General features: G+C 36.5%; 1 protein-coding gene across 2 annotated transcripts in view; it reads right to left on the reverse strand.

Moving 5' to 3' along the window:
• CDKAL1 (CDK5 regulatory subunit associated protein 1 like 1) overlaps positions 1 to 24,546 on the reverse strand; it is a 707,863-nt gene that overhangs the window by 448,089 nt on the left and 235,228 nt on the right. For both annotated transcript variants that reach the window (XM_001098819.5, XM_078001348.1), the window contains exons 7-8: positions 23,968 to 24,016; positions 1,188 to 1,308 (exon numbers count right to left, since the gene is read on the reverse strand). In XM_001098819.5, the coding sequence (XP_001098819.2) occupies positions 1,188 to 1,308; positions 23,968 to 24,016 (170 nt within the window). The remainder of the gene's footprint in view (positions 1 to 1,187; positions 1,309 to 23,967; positions 24,017 to 24,546) is intronic.

Genomic DNA, 24,546 nt, shown 5'->3' on the forward strand with positions numbered 1-24,546 from the left:
AGCCTTGCATTTATAATTCAGCGCAGGCTGGACAGACAGAATGAGTATATGAGGTACTCAGTCAAGTGACAACTATACTTCTCACTGTTGAATTCTGCTTTAATTACTAGTTTCTGAGCTTGATAAGTTTGGGTTTCTGAATCTTCAACACTGAAGGCCAGATGCTGGTCCACCACAAATTCACCAAGTCACTGAATGCCACTCCATGGGGCTTTTTGGGAAAAACTAAAATGACTTTGGTCAACCTTTTCTAGTCTTTGACAGCAGTGTGGAGGATAAACCAGAAACTGGTGAGACTACAGAAAAGAGGGCTAGTGGCAACACAACTGCCACTGTTCTGGAGGAAGTAAAGGCATTGGATTCAGAGAAATAGGCAGATGGTGGACAAGGAAGCTGTTCACCAGTTCTCAATGAGAAGGAGCATGAAGAAAGAACGGAAGGAAAACAATTTCAAATAAAAGGGAAGGAAGATGAAGTAGAAAGGGGCAGAACAGCTTAAATCTGTGGGGAATGAGATGTGGTTGTATGGGTAATTAGCTGCTCCCTGTGATTTAAGAAACAGAAGGCCTTCATCTCATCAAATTTTCAGAAAAATGTTTCTTTTTCTGATGGACTCATAATTTAAAGAATGCAAAAATTCAATAAATGCTTACGAAACAAATGAGTATACCAAGAGGTATAATCAAGGACTTTAAATCAAGGTGTGGAAATTAAAAGAGTATTTAATATTCTGTCATGATGCTTCTTTTAAGTTTAAAGCTCAGAAGAATAACATTTTAAAATATGCATCTCAAATAGTGAATAATCAAAGTGTGGTTAGTATCTTGGGCAACATTTACTATACCTTTACTAAAAAAAACAGTCGAATATGGCAAGTGTCTTAATCACTCCACAAAATAAAGTGCTAATTTTTTTCAAATATTTTAAATAAGGCCATAGCTGGGAAATGAAATCCATGTTTATTACCAAAAATGGAAAGAATATTAAAGTTATAAAACCCTGCTGCAAATATAAGTGCAGTTTACATACAGGAAACATTTCAGAAAAAACTGCATTCGAGCACATTTTGTAATTTTTCTTTCCCAAGAAAATGTTCGGCTACTTTTCTATGTCACATGTCCAAGAAAAAAAAATTAAATTCATGAAATATACTGAATATTTTATGAGTAAGTTCGAGAGATGCTTACCCGGTATTGATGGAAATGATTTCTATCAATGGATTCTTCCTAATCTTCGGCAAATCCAATCGTGCTCCCCCCAGCCGCCTTCCATTATCCTTTTTCTGGCCCAGCAGTCTCACAGAGTGACCTTCAAACCAAGCACATAAATATACATTAGCAAGAGTCACACACTTCACTGTAACTTAATGCTTTCAACAAACATGTTCATTTAACTTCTTTTTGGGAGCAGGGGAAACAACATAAAGGAGTGAAGCGTGATCATTTAAACTTAAGAAATACTGTCCAAAGGGAAAAGAGCGGCGGGGTGCAGTGGCTCACACCTGTAATCCCAGCACTTTGGGAGGCCAAGGTGGGAGGATCACCTGAGGTCAGGAGTTTGAGACCAGCCTGACCAACATGGTGAAACTCCATCTCTACTAAAAATACAAAAATTAGCTGGGTGTGGTGGCGGGTGCCTGTAATCCCAGCTACTTGGGAGGCTGAGGCATGAGAATAGCTTGACCCAGGAGGTGGAGTTTGCAGTGAGCCGAGATGGCACCACTGCACTGCAGCCTAGGTTACAGAGTGAGACTCCGTCTCAAAAAACAAAACAAAACAAAACAAAAAACGGAAAAACAGCTGCTGTATTCAAGGCCTATTTGCTTTGCTTATATTGGAACAGATGAGAAACAGAATACCCTCAAAATATCATTTCTACAGGTTTATACTCTCCAGCATAGGCCAAATACGTACGTCTAGCAGGAAGGGGTGGCTTGGCCACTGGGCCTGCCTGCCACTACATCACAGAAAAAAAGAGTAATAATAATAACAATACAAAAGCAATCCCAAGTAACTGCTCAAAGCAAACAACAAATCAAAGAAGTAAATAATCGAAAAAGCTGAGACAAAATTGTACTTTAGGGTTGGATTTTTTAAACAAACAAACATTTTATTTTTACACAATGTCACAAAAGGAAATCAGATCACTACTAAGAGCCATTAAAACGTCTGTAATTTTTAAATTTTGATATAATTTCACACTTGTAGAAAAAGTGGAAGAACACAAAATACAAAAAAATCCCATACCCTTCAGATTCAATTATTATTTTACCATATTTATTTGTCATTTGTTCTTTCTATATGGACATATTGTATTTTGGGTTTTTTGGGGGTTTTTTTTGGATTTTTGGGGTTTTTTTAGTTTTGTTTTGTTTGTTTTAAGAGACAGGGTCTCGCTATATTGCCTAGGCTGATTTCAAACTCCTGGGCTTAAGCAGTCCTCCTGTCTCAGCCTCCCAAAGTGCTGCAATTACAAGCATGAGCCACTGCACACGGCCTAGACCTATTATTTTTATAACTTTACTGAGTTATATCCTATAGCCTATAAAATTCACACACTATGAGAGTAAGAGTCAATGATTGTCAATACATTTGTAAAGTTTTGACCAGGCATGGTGGCTCACACCTGTAATCCTGGCACTCTGTGAGGCCAAGGCAGGCAGACCAGCCCAGCCAACATGGTGAAACCTCATCTCTACTAAAAATACCAAAATTAGCTGGGTGTGGTGACATGCATCTGTAAGCCCAGCTACTCAAGAGAGTGAGGCAAGAGAATCACTTGAACCTGGGTGACAGAGGTTGCAATGAGCCAAGATCACGCCACTGTACTCCAGCCTGGGCGACAGAGTGAGACTCCATCTCAAAGAAAAAAGTTTTATAATCATCACAATAACTCAATTTTAGAAATATGATGTAAATGTTCTAAAATTGAGCTTATTAGAGTCTATCTCTATTCCCATACCAAATAGAGGGAATTTTGTTAATCCACTGACCAGCTGATTGACATTTGAATTGTTTCCAATTAACAGCTACCATAAAAATGCTTCTGTGAACATTCACATGCAAGTTTTCATATGGACATATGTTCTATTTCCCTTGGATATATTCCTAGGAGTAGAACTGCTGGATCATGTGGTAAATTTATATTTAACATTTTAAGAAACAACAGCTTACAAAAGCAGTCATACCATTTTATATTCCCACCAGCAATGTATGAGGTTTTGAGTTTCTTCATATCCTTGCCAATACTTAGTACTACAACTTCTTTTGATAACAGCCATTCTAATGGGTGTGTAGTGGTATGTGATTGTGGTTTGAATATGCATTTCCATAGTGAGGAATGATGTTGAGTACCTTTTCATGTGATTATCAGCCAAATGTATTTCTTATTCAGTAGAATGTTATGATGATCAATTTTATATGTCAACTTGACTGTGCCACAGGGTACCCAGATATTTTGATATTATCCTGAATGTCTCTGTGAGGGTGTTTCTAGATAAGATACCATTTGAATTGGCAGACTAGGTAAAGCAAATTGCCTTCCCAGTGTGCATGAGCCTCATCCAATTAAATAAAGGTCTCAATTAAAAAAAAAAAAAAAAGGCTAAGAGTGAGCTCCTCCTGACTGACTGTATGAGCTAGAACACAGGTCCATTTTGGCCTTTAGACTTACACTGAAATATTGTCTCTTCTTGGGTCTCAAGTGTGCCAGCCTGTGGACTGTAACTTAACACCCTTGGCTCTCCTGTTTCTTAGGCCTTTGAACTCAAGACAGCAACCACATACACAACAGCTCTCTGAGGTTTCCAGCTTGCTGAACGCAGATCTTGGAACTTCTCAACCTCCACAGTTGCATGTGCCAATTCCTTACACTACATCTCTTTCTATATATATACCCATTGGTCCCAACTAATACAAATGTCTACTCCAGTATTTTGCCAGTATTTTAATTAGAGTATTTGTCTTACTGAGTTGTAAGAATTATTTACACATTATGGTTACAAGACCTTTATCAGATATATGATTTATAAATATTTTCTCTCAGTCTGTGGCTTATATTTTCACGTTCATGATGGTGTGTCTTGAAAAGTAAATGTTTTTTCCATTTAATGAAGTTCAATGTATCCAATTTTTTCTTTTATGGCTCATGCTTTTGGTGTCACATCTAAGAACTCTTTAGCTATATTAAGGGTACAAAGATTTATCATGAGTTTTCTTCTACATGTTTTATTGTTTCTGTCTTATATTTATGACTAGAATTCACTTTGTTTATTTTTATGTACAGTGAAGTCCTAAGCTCTTTTTTTTTTATGGATATTCAATTGTCCTGATGCTATTTCTTTTCCTTCTTCCTCTTTCGTGCTATTGGCACACATATTAACATATATAGTGGTATACAGTAGCACCACTTATCTGTGGCTTTGCTTTCCACAGATTCAGTTACCCACAGTACAATATAAGAAGATATTTTGAGACAGGGAGAGAGAGACCCCACATTCGCATAACTTTTATTATAATGTACTGTAATAATTATTCTATTTTCTTACTATTGTTGTCAATCTCTTACTGTGCCTAGTTTGTGAATGAAACTTTATCATAGGTATGGACGTATGTATAGGAAAAAACACGGGATACACAGGGTTTGGTACTCTCCATAGTTTCAGGCATCCACAGGGGATCTTGGAATGTATCTCTCATGGTTAAGGGAAGACTCATGTAAAGCTAAAAATATGGTGCTATAATTATTGTTTGTTACATAATTATGTGTTTTTTTCCGTTTTGTTTTCTATGAGACAGGGTCTCACTCTGTCACCCAGGGACCAGAGTGCAGTGGCACGATCATGGCTCACTGCAGCCTCGACTTCCTGGGCTCAAGCGATCCTTCCATCTCAGCCTCCTGAGGAGCTGAGACTACAGGTGTGCACCACGACGTCCATCACTGTTTAAATTGTTTTAATAGAGATGAGGTCTTGCCATGTTGTCCAAGCTGGTCTCAAACTCCTGAGATTAGGTGATACTCCCACCTTGGCCTCCCAAAGTACTAAAATTAAAAGTATGAGTCACCGCACCTGGCCTATGTTTTTTTTTAATAATGAAAATGTGAAAAATATGTTTACTCATATAAATACCATTTCTAGCATGTTTCACTGTTCCTTGGAATCCAAGTTATTATTCAGTGCCTCTTCTTTTCTGCCTGACAAACTTTCAATATTTCTTACAAAGTCCATTCCAGTTTCTGCTGCATGTGCAGAAGAAACAACTTCTGGTTAACTTAAGGTATGTGGAGAGTTGCACAAGCCTCATAGCGCTAGCTCAGCTCCCAGAATTCCCTGCTAAAACCCCGGCTAGTCCGTCTGTCCATTGCTTGCACCAAACAGGTCAGTAACTTCAGTCCAGTAGAGCTGCAGACCTTCCCTACTGCTTGCCATCAAAATCTCCACCGTACCTGACAGTTCTCCAAATCCACTGAGCTGTCTCAGGAGCAGCCAGGAAGCTGCTGGCTTTCATGGCCTGTTTTGCCCTAGTTGCAACCTTGCCCGCTGAGCAGAGGAGGGAAAATGGAGCCGCCCCAGCATAAATACCAAGACTTACACTGTTTTTATCCGAAGTTCAGTTTTATCATGAATAAACACTTCTCAGTTTGTTGAATGCTTTTAGTTGATTTCCAGAGTACTGACATGATTTGCTTTCGACTGCTTGTGCAACTTTAGCATTGCTTTTGAGAAGGTTTGTTGACCTCCTCATGCCATCATGACAGAAGCATATCAAATGCAACTTTTAAGAAGCAATCATTAAAATAACTTCAAATACATAATTAGTACAGCTCTAAGATTCTAAGCACTTACATACATGTTTCATCGCCTGTCATTTAAGAAAGCTTTATTGCTTCAGTATCTCCGGTACAACTTTTCACAACCAAAAGTAATAAAAGCATCAGTCATAGCCTTTTTGCACTACTCACCTTACTAAGAAACATTTAGTACTTTACTCGTTCTGAAAATTTATGCTCCAACATAGAAACAGGCTAAAGTCAAGCAAGCATTTGGCATGTTGGATTCCACAGATTTTTCAAGATAAGTTAAACTCTCCAATCAAAAGCCCAGTTAATGAAGAGGTGTGCAAGACTGGCATGCTAACATAATAGTTCTCCAAGAGATGCCAAGAGTTCAATAATGACTATGCAAAGCCATGCTATTTTCATACTTGCATGAGACAAATTTCATTATATCCTGCTGAGATTCCAGTAATATGCAGCCTGTACTAATAACATTTGATAAATTATTCATCTTCACTATCTACATGCAAATAAAGGAAAGTATCTCTGCCTGATGATATAATGAGTTATTTTCCAATCCAATGATTCATTAAAGAGCAGCAGACCTAACAATAGTCTGGTTTTTTAAAATTGAAAACTATAGCACACTAAAGACAAAGTAGGAAATAACATAACAGTCACTTGTTATATCTGGCCAAAGATGAAAGGAGGGAATTTCAACCATAAAACAATTCTTTGTTTAAAAATGGAGTAGCAGAACAAAACTTTTATTTGTAATACACCCTTTCACTTAGAAATCCTCTTTCAAACAGAACTGCTGTTTCAAATTAATTCCTTAAATCCATAAACCATATAGTAAATATAAATACTGTGAATCCTTATCTATTTTATGTGCAGTTATCAATACTGTTGCCATCTAAAACAAACTAAAACTTGCCAGAATAAAGAATAAAACTGAAAAAGCAAGTCTTTGGAAAGAAAAGGAGAGAGAACAAGGACTCAGGATCAGAGAAACATGCTGAAGGATTTGAGATGTGAAAGGTAAAAGGCAAATTTTTGGAGCAAATTTGTCCTGAAAATCAGCACGCTATACTTACGAAAGGACCATGAGGCAAAGACCACAATTACACATTCACACATTCCTTCTTTATTTGATCCTTTCTCATTAGCCACTGAGGCCTAGCACTGTGACAGAAAAAGAATGGCTGCTCACTGAGCACTGGTTTATTTTGTGATGACTGTGAATCAGCCTTTTGGCTTGAATGAAGGGAAAGAAAAAAGAAAGAAGGCAAACCAGTATAGAAAAGAAAAAGGGAGTGAGTTTTTACATCGTTTCAATCCCATGTAATAAGAAATTAAAGGGGGAAATATTAATAGGAACAGATGGGGAGATGACGCTCAGTGTGACAAGATCAACTGATAATGACATGAGGCCACCGAGGAGATGGTGATAAATATGTAAAGTGACTAAAAGAGATATGCAACTTTAATAAAAAGATGAGAAAGGAAGACTGGCATATATTTAGAATGAGACATACTCAAAAACGTTTTATTTCTGAGATCTTTTATCTTTTCCATTTTAAATGTAAGTTCACATTTCACCTCCTCTAAATAATGGTCAAATATGTCTCGGTGGGTTTATTAACCCTCTTTAATAAAGATCTCTCTGAGTTGTTACTTACAAGTGTCAGACACAATTCAATCCTGTTAAAACCAAATTCAATTTTAAGCCCTGAGGTTTTCAGCAGTTATTCATAAATCAGCTACAAAATCTGATTCCATGCTGGTTTTTACATTTGATCTAATCCATTAAAGAATGTTACTAAACCATTTTACCAACTAAAATTACTATACGTTGTAAAAATTTGAGCCAAAAAGCTAGCTTTTGATACAATTCACTGTTGTGTACGCATTTCTGAATTCATAATAGTGAAATATTTATGAGAAGAGAAACCAAGGCATTGTATATTATTTGTACAGTAATTGCTACACTAGTTGAATCAATGTTCAACGCTGTCTATCGATCTTCAAGAACAAAAATGTTTTCTAAATCTCATGGTGCTACCTGCATTGAATGGTGTTAGAACCGAGGGAAAACATCCCACCCACATATACTAAAGTCCAGCTGGTCAGCATATCAGGAAGCCAATCATAATGGTCATTTACAAATAGAAAAGAACCAACTCCCCAAACATAAAGACATATATTAATTGAGTGATAGAAACATAACTAGCATATATCTATTAATTAAATTATGCTCCTACATACAAACCAATCTTCTCTGTTTGGTTCTCATGTTCTAAAGTGGGTTGCACATACTAGCTTTAGAATATCATTCATATTACAGAAACACCAATGATCTGGCAACTTGGACGCCTATTGTTTATTTTTTCCCTTTATTTTTTTCTAAAGGCTCTATAAACAGCCTGACTTTTCGTCAACATTTCATTCACTCCAACTAATTTTAAAGGCCATTCACTGTTTTCTTAATATATGACCACCCACCTCCACTACCACCAGAGAGAACTCATGCCAAGGCTTGTTGGTTTTATTTTTTATCTCTTGATGACTGGTCTCACCTCACACAGATTTGGTTCTATTAAGTACACACAGAAAAGACTTGTCTGAACCCTAGCTCTGGGTTGGCCTGCTGGAAATATTCCTAGTGAAGCAATCCAACATGATGATGGGGACAGACAGCAGAAGGCTGGCAGAACATTCAAGCAAAAAAGTTTTTTAAAATATGAATAAACGGGCCGGGTACAGCAGCTCACACCTGTAATCCCAGCATTTTGGGAGGGTGAGGCAGGAGGATCAGGAGGTCAGGAGAACAACACCATCCTGGCTAACAGGGTGAAATCCTGTCTCTACTAAAAATACAAAAAATTAGCCGGGCGTGGTGGCGGGCACCTGTAGTCTCAGCTACTCGGGAGGCTGAGGCAGGAGAATGGTGTGAACCTGGGAGGCGGAGCTTGCAGTGAGCCAAGATCGTGCCACTGCACTCCAGCCTGGGTGACAGAGCGAGACTCCTTTTTAAAAAAAAAAAAAAAAAGAATAAGTGTACTATACATATCAATTCTCACTTAAATTTGATCACATCAATTTGAATTTTATTTAAGAATATTAGATAAAAGTACCCAATTTAATCTGTTTTTCTACAAAATGTTCATAGTTACCATTTAAAGTGTCCTTAATAGGCATTTTAACTACTCAATTACAAAGAACAACAAAAGTGTAGTCTAAGTTTTTCTCTACTCCATTCAATATCATTCCTCATATATAGGTACTTCTTAGAAGAAAAAAACGTAGGTATTCATGCTAAAGTGTGACACTCCTTTGAAACACTTCATCTTAAAAGAAGAAAAGAATATAAAACACAGAAATTGGGTTAAATGGAAGAAGCAGCTTTGTCACAAGTCTAGATTGGAAAACTTTACATAAAAATGGTAGAATTAACTAAAAAACAGAATCATTACAACTCAAGCTCTAATTCTTTGCTACGGAGATTAAATAATTCCCTTTTTCAGCAAGTATGAAGAGTTTGCTAATGAGAGCAATGACACCTAGAAAAAGACATTAAAATGAGAAAAGAATAAGAAGAGACTGTCCAAAAAGACAAAACTGAAAGTATAAATCAGAGTATACGTAAAGAGAGCCCATGGAGATATTGATGTTACCAAGGTGCATTTCCAGAGTTTAACAAAGCATGAAGATTCCAACACCTTACCTGGTGGACTGGGGAGGACGCTAAGGTAAGATCACAGTACACAGTTTAAATCCCTAGAAATCTGAGAATTGTTTAATATCAAAACTCCTGTTTTAAAAAAAGTACCTACTCTATAATCTTAATAATATAAAATTTATTTATGGACAAGAATTATGGAAGAGAACATGGAAAGAACATTATTGGAATGGAATGTTCTTAGGCAATTTTTTTATTCCATTTGCACATTATCAATGGTATAATAAATAAGTTACATTAAACAAAGGATACGTATAACAAAGTAATCTGCATAAGCAAAATGTCCTTTTACTCTAATGGAGATACCTTCTGGGGAAATTACAATAAGTATTTAATTTTATGTTTTAATTACTATATCTTTTGCAAGCAGATGTCTTTTATGACAGTGGGAATAGATTTACATGGTGTCAATTCATTTTTTCAGAATCTAGATCAAATGTACATCAAAACAGTTAAAAGTCAAAGCAGTCCCATGTCAATAACTCAACGTTAATACTGACCCTTAGTAGAACTCCTTAGATCATTAGCTGTCTTGCTACAACAGACTCTCCTGAATTCTAAATTTATTAAATGGCTCCAAGCCTTTGATATTTACAGCAATAAAGCTATGAGCACTTCTGTTTCTGTATGTAAAGCATCCACAGCAACAATACAGAACATAATGATTTCTCATGCTCAAACCTGCATTCCCAAGGATACTGTAGCCAGTGATGAAAGCAAAGCAGACCTTACAAAAGACGGCACTCCAGCTGCTGGAAAATGAGAACAATAAAACGTACAAGACATAAGGAACTTGTAAGCCACAGTTAACTTTTAAAATTGAAGCTCAGAGTCCTACTGAATTAGACCATTTTATGCATTGCTATAATACCTGAGGCTGCGTAATTTATAAAGAAAAGAGGTTTAATTGGCTCACAGTTCTGCAGGCTGTACCAGAAGCATGGTAACAGCAATCTGCTCAGCTTCTAGTAAGGCCTCAGGAAGCCTCCAATCATGGCAGAAGGCAAAGGGGGTGCCCACCTCTCGGGGAGAGTTGGAACAAGAAAAGATGCAAAGAGGAGAGATAACACACACTTGTAAACAACCACCTCACGTGAGAATCCCCTATGGGCCAGAACAGCACCAAGCCATTGGCGAGGGAACCGCCCCCATGACCCAAACACCTCCCACCAGGCTCCAGTTCCAACAGCAAGGATCACAATTCAAAATGAGATTTAGAAGGGACAAACATCCAAACGATGTTGCACTCACTTTCAATCACAAATGAAAATGTCAAGTCTCCTCCTGCTAATTCAACTCAAGCCACCATAAAGTGTGACAGAAGAGATGGGAAGCAGTAAAGGCTGGGGAATTTTCCCGTCTATGTATTTTAAAAAATGCCTGTCTGACCTTGTTGACCTTCATTTCACTTCCAATCAAGAACTGAATAATCTTGTACTGTGGGCAGCATAAAGACAATCTAAATGAGAGGAGGCCCCTGGAGCTCACTTTGCTTTAAATTTACTCTCTGAGCCCTCAACCCCTTGAGATAAGTGTTATCACTGCCTTTCTATAGAAATGGCAAGAGCGAAGTAAGTTTAAAAATGTGGTTAAAACAAAGAGGATATACATTTTATATTGTAAGTCACTGTATTAATGTACACGCATAACTGAAACAAAAGTTCCATTAATACCATAGATGAGCTTAGAAAATGAAGCAAGTATGAAATATTACTTTTTAATATTTAAATACAACATAAAAACCCCCAAAATACACCCCTTACCAAAACAAAACAAAACAATCTTCTCTATCTTAAGTCACTACTTCGATTTCTGCCTTAAAGGGATTTAAGGTGTCGAGGAAGGCAGACTGTTGAACAAATAAGAGGAAGGGCGTGTCAGAGGTGATCTGACAGATGTTTCTAAGTACAGAGAGACACCACAACAAGAGAGTGGTCAACTCTCCCAGGGAAAATCAGGAAAGACTTCAGGGAGAGGTCACACTGAAGTCTGGGAGGCAGAGCAAGCAGGATACAAATTATATACATGATTGTATCTATTTCACAGTACCTTTTGCTAGAATTCCTGTTTTTGATTTTTCCACTTCTTAAAACCAATCTAGTTAAAAGCCTATCATTTTAACTGGATTTCACTGAAAAGATTTATTAAGACTTGGCAGGAAGGGGCCCCATGGTGAAAGACCACGCCTTCAAAAATGAAAATGCTCCTAAAAATAATTTATGAAGTAGAAATTATGTGGCCTTGAGATTCTTAGTTCTAGTCAAAAGACTAATCAAACATTGTCTTAAAATTTAATTTTGAAAAACAACACTGTTGGGCATGGACTGTTAAAGACTGAAAGTCATGAACATTAAAATACCTCTGATTACAGCTGCAAAACTTGTGAGAATACAAGATTTAAGGCATATCCTTAAAAAAATCCCAGGGTTTTGTTTTGTTTTTCTTTTTCTTTTTCTTTTTTTTTTTTTTTTGACCTATTTGACAGTAAAAACTCTATATACAAAATATGTTTTATATTAAAACTTTCAAAAGTTATTCTTACAACGCACAAGAATTTTCTCTATAGAATCTTTTCATTTGCTTTTTATTGGTTGGCTTTTTTATCAGTTGCTTACAGTTAGGGAATATGTTCACTCACTCATATCCCAGTTTAAGCACCTTTACAGCATGGTATGAATAAAACAGTCTACACAGAATTTTCTTTTAAAAAATTAAGCTATCTTTATGAACTCCTTACAAAAGAATGTTTTATGTTGGCACAAAATAAAACAGAAAAGAAAAAGAGTGAGAAAAGATCAAAGAGGAAACAAGACACATGAAGTAACAAAATATATAAGAGAGGATCTAAAGGGAACTGCAGAAAAAGTGAGCAGTGATCTTAAACAACAGGCATCAGAAAAGAAAATAATAGATGGACCTCACTTTCTCATTTCCGTCTGTTCAATATCAACAGCTTTACAGAATAGAAAGGAGGGTATGTGCAACAAGGGGACTAGGTTTCAAATTATAGTACACTGCTGTCTGGCTGCATAATCAGTAATGCCAGGCTTCACGTGGAGTAGAAATGAATTAATGTATATGAAAAGGGTAAGCCACAAAGAGCTAGACAGAAGTTAATTACAGTTACTACCATAATTAAACAACTGTACTCCTATCAAAACATACAGTGCTAATGACGTTTCTCAAAAGCAAGATGGCAAGGGAGTTTTCAAAACTTTCAAACACTAAAAGTTAAAGTCAGATCCCATTTCTTTTAAAAGCTCTGGAGGGCTAGGAAATAGGTCACAAATAATTGCATTGATAATGATGATCAAGGCTGAGCATGGTGGCTCACACCTGTCATCCCAGCACTTTGGGACAAAGCGGAGGAGATCACATGAGGCGAGGAGTTCGAGACCAACCTGGCCAACGCGGTGAAACTCCTTCTCTACTAAAAATACAAAAATTAGCCAAGTGTAGTGGTGCATGTCTATAATCCCAGCTACTTGGGGGGCTGAAGCACAAGAATCGCTTGAACCTGGGAGGTGGAGGCTGCAGTGAGCCAAGATCGCACCACTGCACTCCAGCCTGGGCAACAGAGCAAGACTCCGTCTTAAAAAACAAGAAAAAAGGATGACCACAAGTTTGTGAACGACATGTTAAATATACAAATTAAAGTAGACTGAAGGTCACCCCTATGAAATCACTCACTTGCACTGTGATGTACCTTCCTGGGTACGAGTTAGGGGAACAAGGCACAGGTAATGAACCTGGAACTGCACACGGTCCTGGGTAAGTGTAAGCGTATGTGTTCAGGAACCATGGTAGACAGCCAAAGTTGTTTTTCCACCTCAGGATACCTTTGAGTGATAGGATCCTTACCTGTCTAGAACGGTAGCTAACCATGGCAATGAATCTAGGTGAGTGGCTGCAGGGCCTACTCCCCAGCTCCCAGTTTCCCCATAGTCTGGGTTAACCAGTCTGCCATCTCCCCTCTCAGGTCATGGGTCCTCTCAGCCACCATCCCTCTCCCAGGAAACATTCTTGAGAATCACTGCCGTAGGTAATGTTACCTACATTAAATCCCCTCAAATCACTTTTTCCCTCAGCAAACTAAGTTACCAAGAGTAAAACTACCTCTCTCGAAGTCCTGAAAACAAACATGCTCCTGGGTAGCTGCTTCAAAGAGGCACAGTGTTTTTGAGCAACACTGGGAAGCACACTCCCTATCACTGCCCAGAACTCCATCACAACTGAATGGAGTAAGGGCAAAAGAGTTCAAGAACTGGGCTTTCCTCAAGACCCTCTTCACTAGAAAATATAGAGGTATACCAAACAAAAATACATGGTACCTCTGCCACAAACGTCTTCAATTTCATTTTGTGAGAAGGACGGCACAGGGAAAGAAAAAGTAAAATCTGGCATATAGAAATCAGGGTGTGACCATGGAATACTATGCAGCCATAAAAAATGATGAGTTTGTGTCCTTTGTAGGGACATGGATGCAGCTGGAAACCATCATTCTCAGCAAACTATCGCAAGAACAGAAAACCAAACACTGCATGTTCTCACTCATAGGTGAGAACTGAACAATGAGATCACTTGGACTCGGGAAGGGGAACATCACACACCGGGGCCTATCATGGGGAGGGGAGAGGGGGAGGGATTGCATTGGGAGTTATACCTGATGTAAATGACGAGTTGATGGGTGCTGCCGAATTGATGGGTGCAGCACACCAACATGGCACAAGTATACATATGTAACAAACCTGCACGTTATGCACATGTACCCTAGAACTTAAAGCATAATTTTTTAAAAAAAAGAAATCAGGGTGTGAGATAAGATAAAGGCTAGTCACATTCTAATAACTTCTGCTAGAGATCACTATCTAAAATGCCAAAATCTATTCTAATGACAGACTCTGAAACTCGATTTTAAATTACAGACACATGCACTTCAAGAATTTCAGAGTAAAAGTGACCTTCCACGTGATACAATTTGCAACTCAGGAAACTGAGAACCAATGAGGTCATATGGGCTGTTAAAGATAGCATTGTTAGTAGTACAAACAAGCACTTGCACACAGCTCTTCATAGTCTCAATCAAGGACTCTCACCTATCACAGCAGCACCCAACAGCACCCAACACATCAGCTGACTTTTCAGCGCAGCTTCAAGAAATGGTGCACTTTAATTTTCAGAAATACAATAAAGATTTAATGTTAGAAAGCATGCTTTATAAGGACATTTTAATTACTATTTCTTTATTACTCAATACAATGCATACTTTGTTATAAAATGGTAGTACTGAGATAAACTTCTTTAATATATCCAGATATCCAGAGGATATCCAGAGTTGATATCCTAATTGAAGATTCTCCAAGTGAGCTTTCTCTCCCTCAAATTAATAAGCGAAATTGGTATTTAGTCCCTCAGTCTCCAAAGTAATTGCTACATACCTGCTGTATACTTTGTAATGTGTTACAGAATGAACTTCTAAAAGAAAAAATGTACAAATCACCAAATATTGGAAATAAATGTTCAAATCGATAAAACATTCTTGTAATAATCCTGTACCCATTATTATCAATATTAGGTTTTCTAAGAAAAGATCCATAACATCACTAAAGTTTATCCTACACCTAATTAAGTTAATTATTCCAATTATCAAATATAATTTTTCAAGAAAAAGAGAAAGTCAGATTTAAATTTCTTTTCTAACTATATCTGAGCCATCAGATTACTTTGTGGTGCCAGTTTTCACTTGACTGTGACATAATAAATTATTTCTCTAACAATAAAATCTTTGTTTTTTTTAAAAAAAATTGAAGATGATAATTTCTATGTCCTATCAAAGCTTTAGATACTGCATTTCCAACATGACCTGGTTTCTACTTTATATTTCTATTTTTAGGGAAATCAGCTATAAAGTACTAAAGAAGAATTACCAATCCAATACAATTTACAATTTACAATTGCTGAGAATAATCAAAGCAAAACAGAAAATACCACAATTAACCTACAACTTTACCCTGCATTTGAAAAATGCAATGAAGTTGCTAGTATTTATTTTTTTTCTCTAACTTTACAGTCATCTATTCTCACTATATTTTACCAACCAAAAATAGTGCATTCTCTAATGAAGAATAAAATCTCTCCAGTCACGAAATAAAGCACGTGATACGTATGCAGTGTATAAAAGCAGTGTAGCAACTGTCAATTATCTTAAAAGTTAGTTATAATAAAGGAAGAATATATGATGAAAAAACGTTATTTTCATCTTTTCTTTTAAAGTATATTAAAACTCTTAAAATACAAACATTAAGTGAACATTTTGTATGGAAGCCTCAAAATATGATTAATTGATCTACTTGGTTTTTTTTTTTTTTAAACTAAATGACTCCTACTGTAGTAAATAGTATAACATTTAGGTATAATGCAAATTCTTTCTGGGATTGACGCTTTATATTATTTATTTGTTAAGAAAAATTAATATGGTTGAGAAACAAGAACTCTGGGAATCAGAAATTGCCATATCTGAAAATATTATGTACCAGAAATAAAAATGATTAAAATACAGATATAAAAGCAAGGATGTTCAACCATATATTTGCTCATGCTAACAGTTTCACAAAAGTCTAAATGATAATACATTTTTAGAGATTGAACAATACTTGTAGTCTCACTTTCATGAAATCTGCCAAAACACTACCAGGATTCACAAGAGTTAATGTGTAAGTGTAATTTAAGAGTAAGCAAGTCCTCATTAATAGTTAAACAAGGAAAGATGGGGATACTATACTGGACAGGTCAGTGGGACTACTAGCGGAATGGTCGGGTCATGGGAAGCCTGAGAGGTTCAAGCCTAAAGTAATTTCCTTTCCTTGCTTACGGCAATCAAATTTAGTAAACTACTATAAGAGTGTACTATGTGAAAACTACAATATGATTAGCAACCTGAACTATTCAACACTATGCACCAGCTCACCCCACCAAAACCCCAGAATTCAGAAATCAAAAGTTAGAGAAATACCCAAGTCCTCATATCAATAAACTCCATTAATGATGAAAGGTGGTTTCAAATAATAATAAAAAAAGTGCATCTTTGAGCAGAAAAGGAAATATAAGAGATAAATACACTAAAGCTGTATAATTAAATTTAAGATAAACAAAAAGCATATAAGACCATTCTGAAGCCACCATAAAACAGCAGAATGCACTTGGGGGATTCATTTAGGCATTCATTTGTGTTCTAACAGCCTTAATGACTAAAAATATTTGATAAATGTAAAGATACCATCTTCATTTTTAAAAAGCCAGTGAACTTGAGCATTTCCAATGTTTAAAGAATACTTTTTCTAGAGCATCTATTACATATTTTGTAGTAGATAAGCACTGCTGCTGCTTAGTATGTGTGTAGCTAAAAAGAGGACTGATGATTTGGCCAATACAGTTAAAGAGTTACAGAAATACAGACAAGACAACACATGCTGGTTTCTCTTACAAAGTCCTTTCTGTTATTATTCCAAACCAAGGTATAGAATGAAGTAATGTAAAAAATCAACTCAAAGTCTTATCATAGAATGTTTTTGTTTGGGGCCATAAAGAAATTAGCCTACTCTTATTTTTAAGAAAATATTATGGTTCGAAAAATGCTAAGGGACAGAATGAATAACAAGGAGTTCATCCTAGAAATAATGTATGTAGATGTACAGAATACAAATAAGTAAAGCTAGAATCCTTTTGTTAATGTGCGGAAACTAAAGAAGGAGATGTAAAGAAAAGAGGATAGCAAAGCAGATAAACTGACTGTATTTAAGAATGTAACCACAGACTTCGCAATTGGAAATGCAAGTTACCAAACTGTAATCGTATAGTAAAGTTAACTTTACTATATTCATAAACTTAAAACAAACAGGCTCATTGAAAAAAAACTAAATAAAGTAATAAATCCCTGGCTCCTTTACTTACTAGAAGGTAGAAGTTACCATGTATTTACTTATACCAATGAGACTGGAAAGTATTCCTAATATGTAAGGCAATCCACAAACTTTTTCCCACTACATTCAGACTACACTAACTGTGTCAGAGATTACATATAATGAGAGAATGCATACAAGTGTTCTTTCAAAGCATATATTAAAAATCAATAAAAATTAGTTTATTGAAATGCAACTATTGAAAAAGCAGATGTGCTTTTGTGGTCCAATATATCCCATATATACCACGCTACATATCTAAGCTCAATCACTTACTCATTGAGTTTGGAAAACATCCTCAAGTAAGTCTGCATTGAGCTCTGTAAGGTGGTTATTCAGTCACTCACACTGATCAAACCACACTTGATACAGTCCTGCTTCCCAGTCTCAACTTATGAACAGTTTATGCTCTAAATAAGTACCACATGCAAAAGTAAAAACCCTTACAGAGTTAAGATTAAGAGCAATGTCTTAAATAAGAAAGGTGCTTGGTGATGTGGTCTGAGAATTTAGGTCAGTCCGGTGCAAGATGGCATCAAATACTGAGAAGTTAGGAAAAAACAAAATCAGTGAAACTTGCAAATTATATACCACATTGGGAAAACCCTAAATTACCACCACTTGAGGCATTTGGAAACTGACTGATGAAACACCAGCAAACATATTAATTATAATAGGGATCTCAACAGAGGTTGACTGGTGAAGAAGTATGACTTAATGGCAAAAACATTTTTCTAATTTCAATAGGTACAATTTATTTGCAATAATTTGTCATAAGATATCCAATTAGACTATCTTTCTACAAATATAAGATTTTTTTAATGATTTTTTGTTTAGATTTCACATGCTCTTTCTGGAAGAAATGCATATTTATATTGCTTTCATAGTTTTCATACAAAAAAAAGTTTTTAATGACCATACGAGCCAAGACTAAGGTATGTATGAATATTTTTAAGAGACAGAAATGAATGTGAATCCACTAGACACTGTATTTCTTTCCTTACATTCAGTTCCACACCTTATAAAATTATCAAAGGGATACAGGAAAAAATCCTAAATTCATTATAATTACATATATCCTGAAGCCAAAACCACAAATGGAGTTTTCTTGTCACTATTAACATGATGAAGATCCATTCAGAATAATTTAGCAAGAATTTCCTGTTTTGATACAATCAAGACAGATAAATGAAAACAAGCTTTTATGGTTTTACGTTAATTACAATAGAGTTAAATGCTTTTATTATCAATGTACCTTACTAGTTTTAAAATACTACTTGGTGTAACATAAGCAGCAATAAGAAGAATGCAAACAGGCTGTGACAGAGGCTGTATGTCTAAATCCACTTCAAACATGAGATATGAAGAGAGCCCAACAGGGATCAAATGTGGAAACAAGAGGGTTATAGCAAAATCCTCTTGTCAGGCGGTATTCCATCTGGCCCTTCTGGGCAGAGCCTTGCTTCTCTACAGCTAACTTCTTATCAATCAGGGTACCGGCAAAGCAGATGGCTCACTGCATAACTAAGAAGATTTTCATAAAGGAACGATTTACTAAAATCTGGGCAGGGCTAGGAAAACCAACAGACAATGTGGTACTCTGAGGCTAGCAACAATGGGGTGCTGTTTCCATCCCAGAGGCAAGGAAGAGAAGAGCTGCAGAAACCTGGAGAAAGAGATAAACAGGGACGGAGGAGAACTGTGACCTTGAGGTAAGGAAAGCAACCAACCCAAAACAGGCAGGGAGGGAGGGAGAGACGGGAATGGATACTCTCAGCTCGCTCTCTCGTCACATCCTCCAATGAGCTGTGACCTTCGGGTAAGAAAGCAACCAACCCAAAACAGGCAGGGAGGGAGGGAGTGACGGGAATGGATACTCTCAGCTCGCTCTCTCGTCACATCCTCCAATGAGCTGTGACCTTCGGGTAAGAAAGCAACCAACCCAAAACAGGCAGGGAGGGAGGGAGAGACGGGAATGGATACTCTCAGCTCGCTCTCTCGTCACATCCTCCAATTGGCTAAATCCAACTGGACATAAGATGGCAAGAATCTTACTGATTCATTCCATACAGGTCAGGCTCCACGGACACAGATCAAGATGGAGAATGGATCTGGAAGGACAAACAGAAGATATCCACTTCTGTGGAGGACCATAAAGTAAATGTAAAGCACAGTGAAAATATATATAAGAAACATCAAGCAGCACAGTTGGCTGGAGCAAAGGGTATAATGTGTAGCATTCATGGACAAAAGACGTGAAAATGGTAGAAAGTCCCCAAATTAATTTGGTGAGTAAGAGGCACCAGTGAGAATATACATAGAGGAAAGTAAAATAATCCCAGGTTAATGGTAGCAGGATATGCAGTCAGATTGAAAGGAGTGTCACTGATGGCAAAGATCAGTTAGATTATTCCAGCAGTTCTTATATTAAGGAGGAAGTAAGAGGTAAGCATTAACATGAACTAACGCCCTAATATGTTCTGTGTACCTCAAAAGTCTTATCCATTTAATCCTGCTGATTTTAAGCTGAGAAAACTAAGCCTCAGAAAAATAACTTGCTAAAAGACAACCAACAACTGGCTAACTGCTGTAAAAAACACATTATTTCAATGGCATATGCTGTCTGAATGAAGTACTGGCAGTAGAAATAAAAAGCAATGAACAGAAGTTGACTGATAAGCCTAGTTCTCTATTAACTAAGAGATACCAAAAAGAAATCATGTAACTCCTTCACAGCTCAGCTTCCTGATCTGCAAACTAAGGAAAGCTATCAAAATTATTCCTTCCATCTAAAAAATTTTCCTGTTGCATTACAAAGACTTAATTATCAAACTTCCCATTCTCTAAACGAACCTGCCAATGAATATCGCCTTCAACTTCATCTTTGAGTCACTCTCATAGCTAAATGCAAACACAATCTCTCCAGCAAATCCACTCAAGTTCACACTCATCAGTAAGAAGCTATCCCTGATTAACTCAGCCTGGGAGTAACAGGTCTTGTATGATTTCCTATAGAAATTATATCTCTCCAAGCCATTTGGCAAACTCCTAAGCACACTGTTAACTACCATTAATTTCCTAAAATAGATATTATTTTTTTAGAGTAGTTTTAGATTCAAAAAAAAACTCAGCAGAAGTACAGAGTTTTCATACATCACTGCCCCCACTCCACACACAGCCTCTCCAACTATCAACAGCCCACACCAGAGTGGTACGTTTGTTACAATCAATGAACCTACACTAACACATCATTTTCATCAAGAGTCCACAGTTTACATTAGGGTTCACTCTTGGTGGTGTTCATTCTAAGGATGTGAACAAAAGTATAATGACAATTGTCCACCATTACAGCATCATACACAATAGAATTACTGTCATAAATATCTTCTATTTTCTGCCTACACATCCCTCCCTACTCTCTAATCACTGGCACCAACTAATCCTTTTACTCCTTCCATATTTCACCTTTTCCACGATGTCCGATTAGTTGGACTCATACAGTATATAGCCTTACAGATGGATGTCCTTCACATCATAGTATGCATTTAAAGTCCCTCTATATCTTTTCATGGCTTTTTTGCTCATTTCTTTTAGTGTCAAATAATATTCCATTATCTGCATGTACCAGTTTCTTTATTCACTTACTAAAGGGCCATTTTTTTGCTTCTAAGTTTTAGCAATTATGAATAAAGCTACTATAAACACTGTGTACAGGTTTTTGTATAGACGTAAGTTTTCAACTCATTTGGATAAATATCAAGTAGCACACCTGCTGGATGTAAGACTGTGTTTAGTTTTAAGAAACTGCCAAACTGTCTTTCAAAGTACCTGTACCATTTTGCATTACCATCAGTAATAAATGAGACTTCCTGTTGCTCCACATCCTTGCCAGAATTTGGTGTTGTCAATGTTTTGGATTTTGACCATTGCACCAGGTATATAGTTTTAACATACCACTATATTGCATTGCTGCTTCAATTTGTAATTCACTAATGACAGACATATGATGCTGAACATCTTTTTATACACTAATTTTACATTTGCATATCTTCTTTGGTAAATTGTCTGTTCAAGTCTTTTGCCCATTTTTTAACTGGGTTGTTCCTTTTCTTATTATTGAGTTTTAAGAGGTCTTCATATATTTTGGATAATAGTCCTTTATCAGATGTGTATTTTGCAGATATTTTCTCCCACTCTGTGACTTATCTTCCCATCCTCTTGACAGTGCCTTTTATAGAGTAAAAATTTTTCAACTTAATGACATCCAACTTGGCAATTATTTCTTTCATAAATCATACTTTTGATGTTGTATCTAAAAAATCACGCCATACCAAGATCACCTAGATTTTCTCCTATGTTCTTCATCATCATAACTTTTTTTACCTGGTACTTAAGACAAAGGATGAATAAGGCAACAATGCCCTCAAGTATCTTAAATCACTGCTTAAGACGCTCAATCAAATAACCTTTAAGGTAGTGAATCTCAACTGAGAGAGAGCAGAGAAATAACGGTATCATGTAAATCACAGTAGAACATACAGGCTTTGGAGCCAGACTGCCTGGACTCAAATCCCAATGCTGCCACTGACGAGCTGTATGCACTTATGTCTCAACTTTGTCCTCTGCAAAATGAGGAAAATATTTATGCCCACTTCACTTCACAGTACTATTATGAAGGTTAAACGACTTAACCCATGGGAAGTGTTTAACACAGCGGCTGTCACACTGTAAGTACACAATAAATGCTAGTACTTCTGGATTCTCCAAGATGGAGCTGAAGTAGTTTGTAAAAACATTCAAATTATCATTGCTATAAATTTTTAATCCTGATACTTCATTTTATTTTGGAACTTCAAAAGAAGACTAAGGGCTAAGCATGGCAGCTCATGCCTGTAATTTCTGCACTTTTGGAGGCCAAGGTGGGTGGATTGTTTGAGCCCAGGAGTTCGAGACCAGCCTAAGCAACATGGCAAAATGTAATCTCTATTTATAAAATAAAAAATTTTTTTAAATTTAAAAATAATAAAAAAGATTAAGGTATACTCTCATTCTCATATTCTCATAATCTCATTTATTAGAAATTGATTGTGATAATCTCTGATAAAGCAATGATTCAAAATTAATGAAGAGAAGCACATGGAAAGTAGTAGACACCACCCAGAAAGAAAAGTGCAGCATTAAAATTTCCAGTTCGGCAGGTGGAGACTATCTGGTTTTTTAAAATATATAAATTTCTCATTTATAACAAAACAGTATTTAAGTGAGACTTTCAATTCACTTAATATTTCAGTATCATATTATTGGTTTTCATTTGTGCTAATCTAACATAGGAAAAAGCTTTAAAAATTTTAAAATTATATCACAGAGTTAAAGATGGTTTATTTCAGTGACTTCAATAAGAATCTATGTCAGTGAGTGTCGGCTAACAAAATAACCAAAACTTAATTCTACTTTCTTTGCGTAATTTTTAGTGTAACTATAAAAAATTACACCTTGAAGAAGTATCAAAATTATTAGTTCAAAGTATAAAACAATTATGTGATATGAAAATGTACAAATAAAAAAAATTCCTAATTATTTATTTATTTATTTCGAGACAGGGTCTCGCTCTGTCAAGTGGGCTGGAATGCAGTGGTACAATCACTGATCACTGTACCCTCAACCTCCCAGGCTCAAGCAATCCTCCCACCTGAGTCCCCTGAGTAGGTGGGTCTACATGAGCACCCCACCACACCCAGCTAATTTTTCTATTTTTTATAGAGATGAAGTTTCACCATGTTGCCCAAGCTGGTCTCGTACTCCTGGTCTCGAACTCAAGCAATCCGACCACCCCAGTGTCCCAAAGTGCTGGGATTACAGGCATGAGCCACTGTGACCAGCCAATTTCTTTATCTTAAAATTGTTTAAATTCTTTCCATCTGAAATTCAAACTAAATTCATTTTACACAAAAATAAAATAACATTAAAAAAAAAAACTATTACCTGATTCATTTATTCTTTAAAGTCAGGATGTCACTGTGTCGCTCAGGCTGGAGTGCAGTTACACAATTATAGCTCACTGCAGACTTGAACTCCTGGGCCCAAGTGATCCTCCTGCTTCAACCTCGTAAGTAGCTGGGACTACAGCTGTACACCACAGCATCCAGCTGACTTTCTCCCCCAGAGATCCCAGGATCTCACTCTCTTGCCCAGGCTGAAGGTAAACTCCTGGCCTCAGGAATCCTCCAGCCTCAGCCCCAGCCCCCATTGCTGGGGTTACAGGAGTGAGCCATTGCTCTTGGCCTGATTCGTTTATAAGCCAAACAAATACACAGTAGAGTGCCTGCCTCCAATATTAGATTGGCAAATTCATGAAGCCAAGGATAACATTTATGATTTTATATCTAAAGCAATAACTTTCATAAAGATGCCTGGCAAGAGTTAACCAAGTGGTGTTTCTATTATGTAGTTCAGAAAATATATACATCTGTTTATCTCACTTTCAACGATTACCTTTAATTGTTTCCTCCACAACTTCTACCACACGGTCTATCTGTTGAACCTAGAAGAAAAAAAAAACAAACGATTAGACAAGTAATTTACACGGAGAAGAAAAATTTGTGTTTATCCTTATGGTTGAGTCAATATTACACATTTTCTAAGCACATCGATGCAGGTTTCCTTTAATGTATTTGGAGACATAAAAAATATTTTATATTAATATTTTGTGTTACAATGAAGTATGAAATTATCACCCTCCTGTCCTCCAATGATAACTGAAAAAATCACATTGCATTTAAATAAACTGCCTGGAGTTGTTTTAGGATAGCCTATCGACACATACTCAACACATCCTGAGACAGAAACTTAAGTTTAATTAACACATGTCTTCTCACACAAAGCTTCCAGAAAAAAATGGCGTAAAATAACAACTTACACAGAAAGAGCAGGCTAGTATTAAGGAGATCTGTCCCAGATTCTATCTTTATTATTTTAATACTCAAAACCCTTTTAATGAATTTCTATAATGTGCTGGGTACTGTACTCAGGTCCATGAAATGCAAAGTCAAATAATACAGCTTCTGTTCTATA

This window comes from Macaca mulatta, chromosome 4 (assembly GCF_049350105.2).
Source record: "Macaca mulatta isolate MMU2019108-1 chromosome 4, T2T-MMU8v2.0, whole genome shotgun sequence".
In the NCBI taxonomy this organism is placed as follows: Eukaryota; Metazoa; Chordata; class Mammalia; order Primates; family Cercopithecidae; genus Macaca; species Macaca mulatta.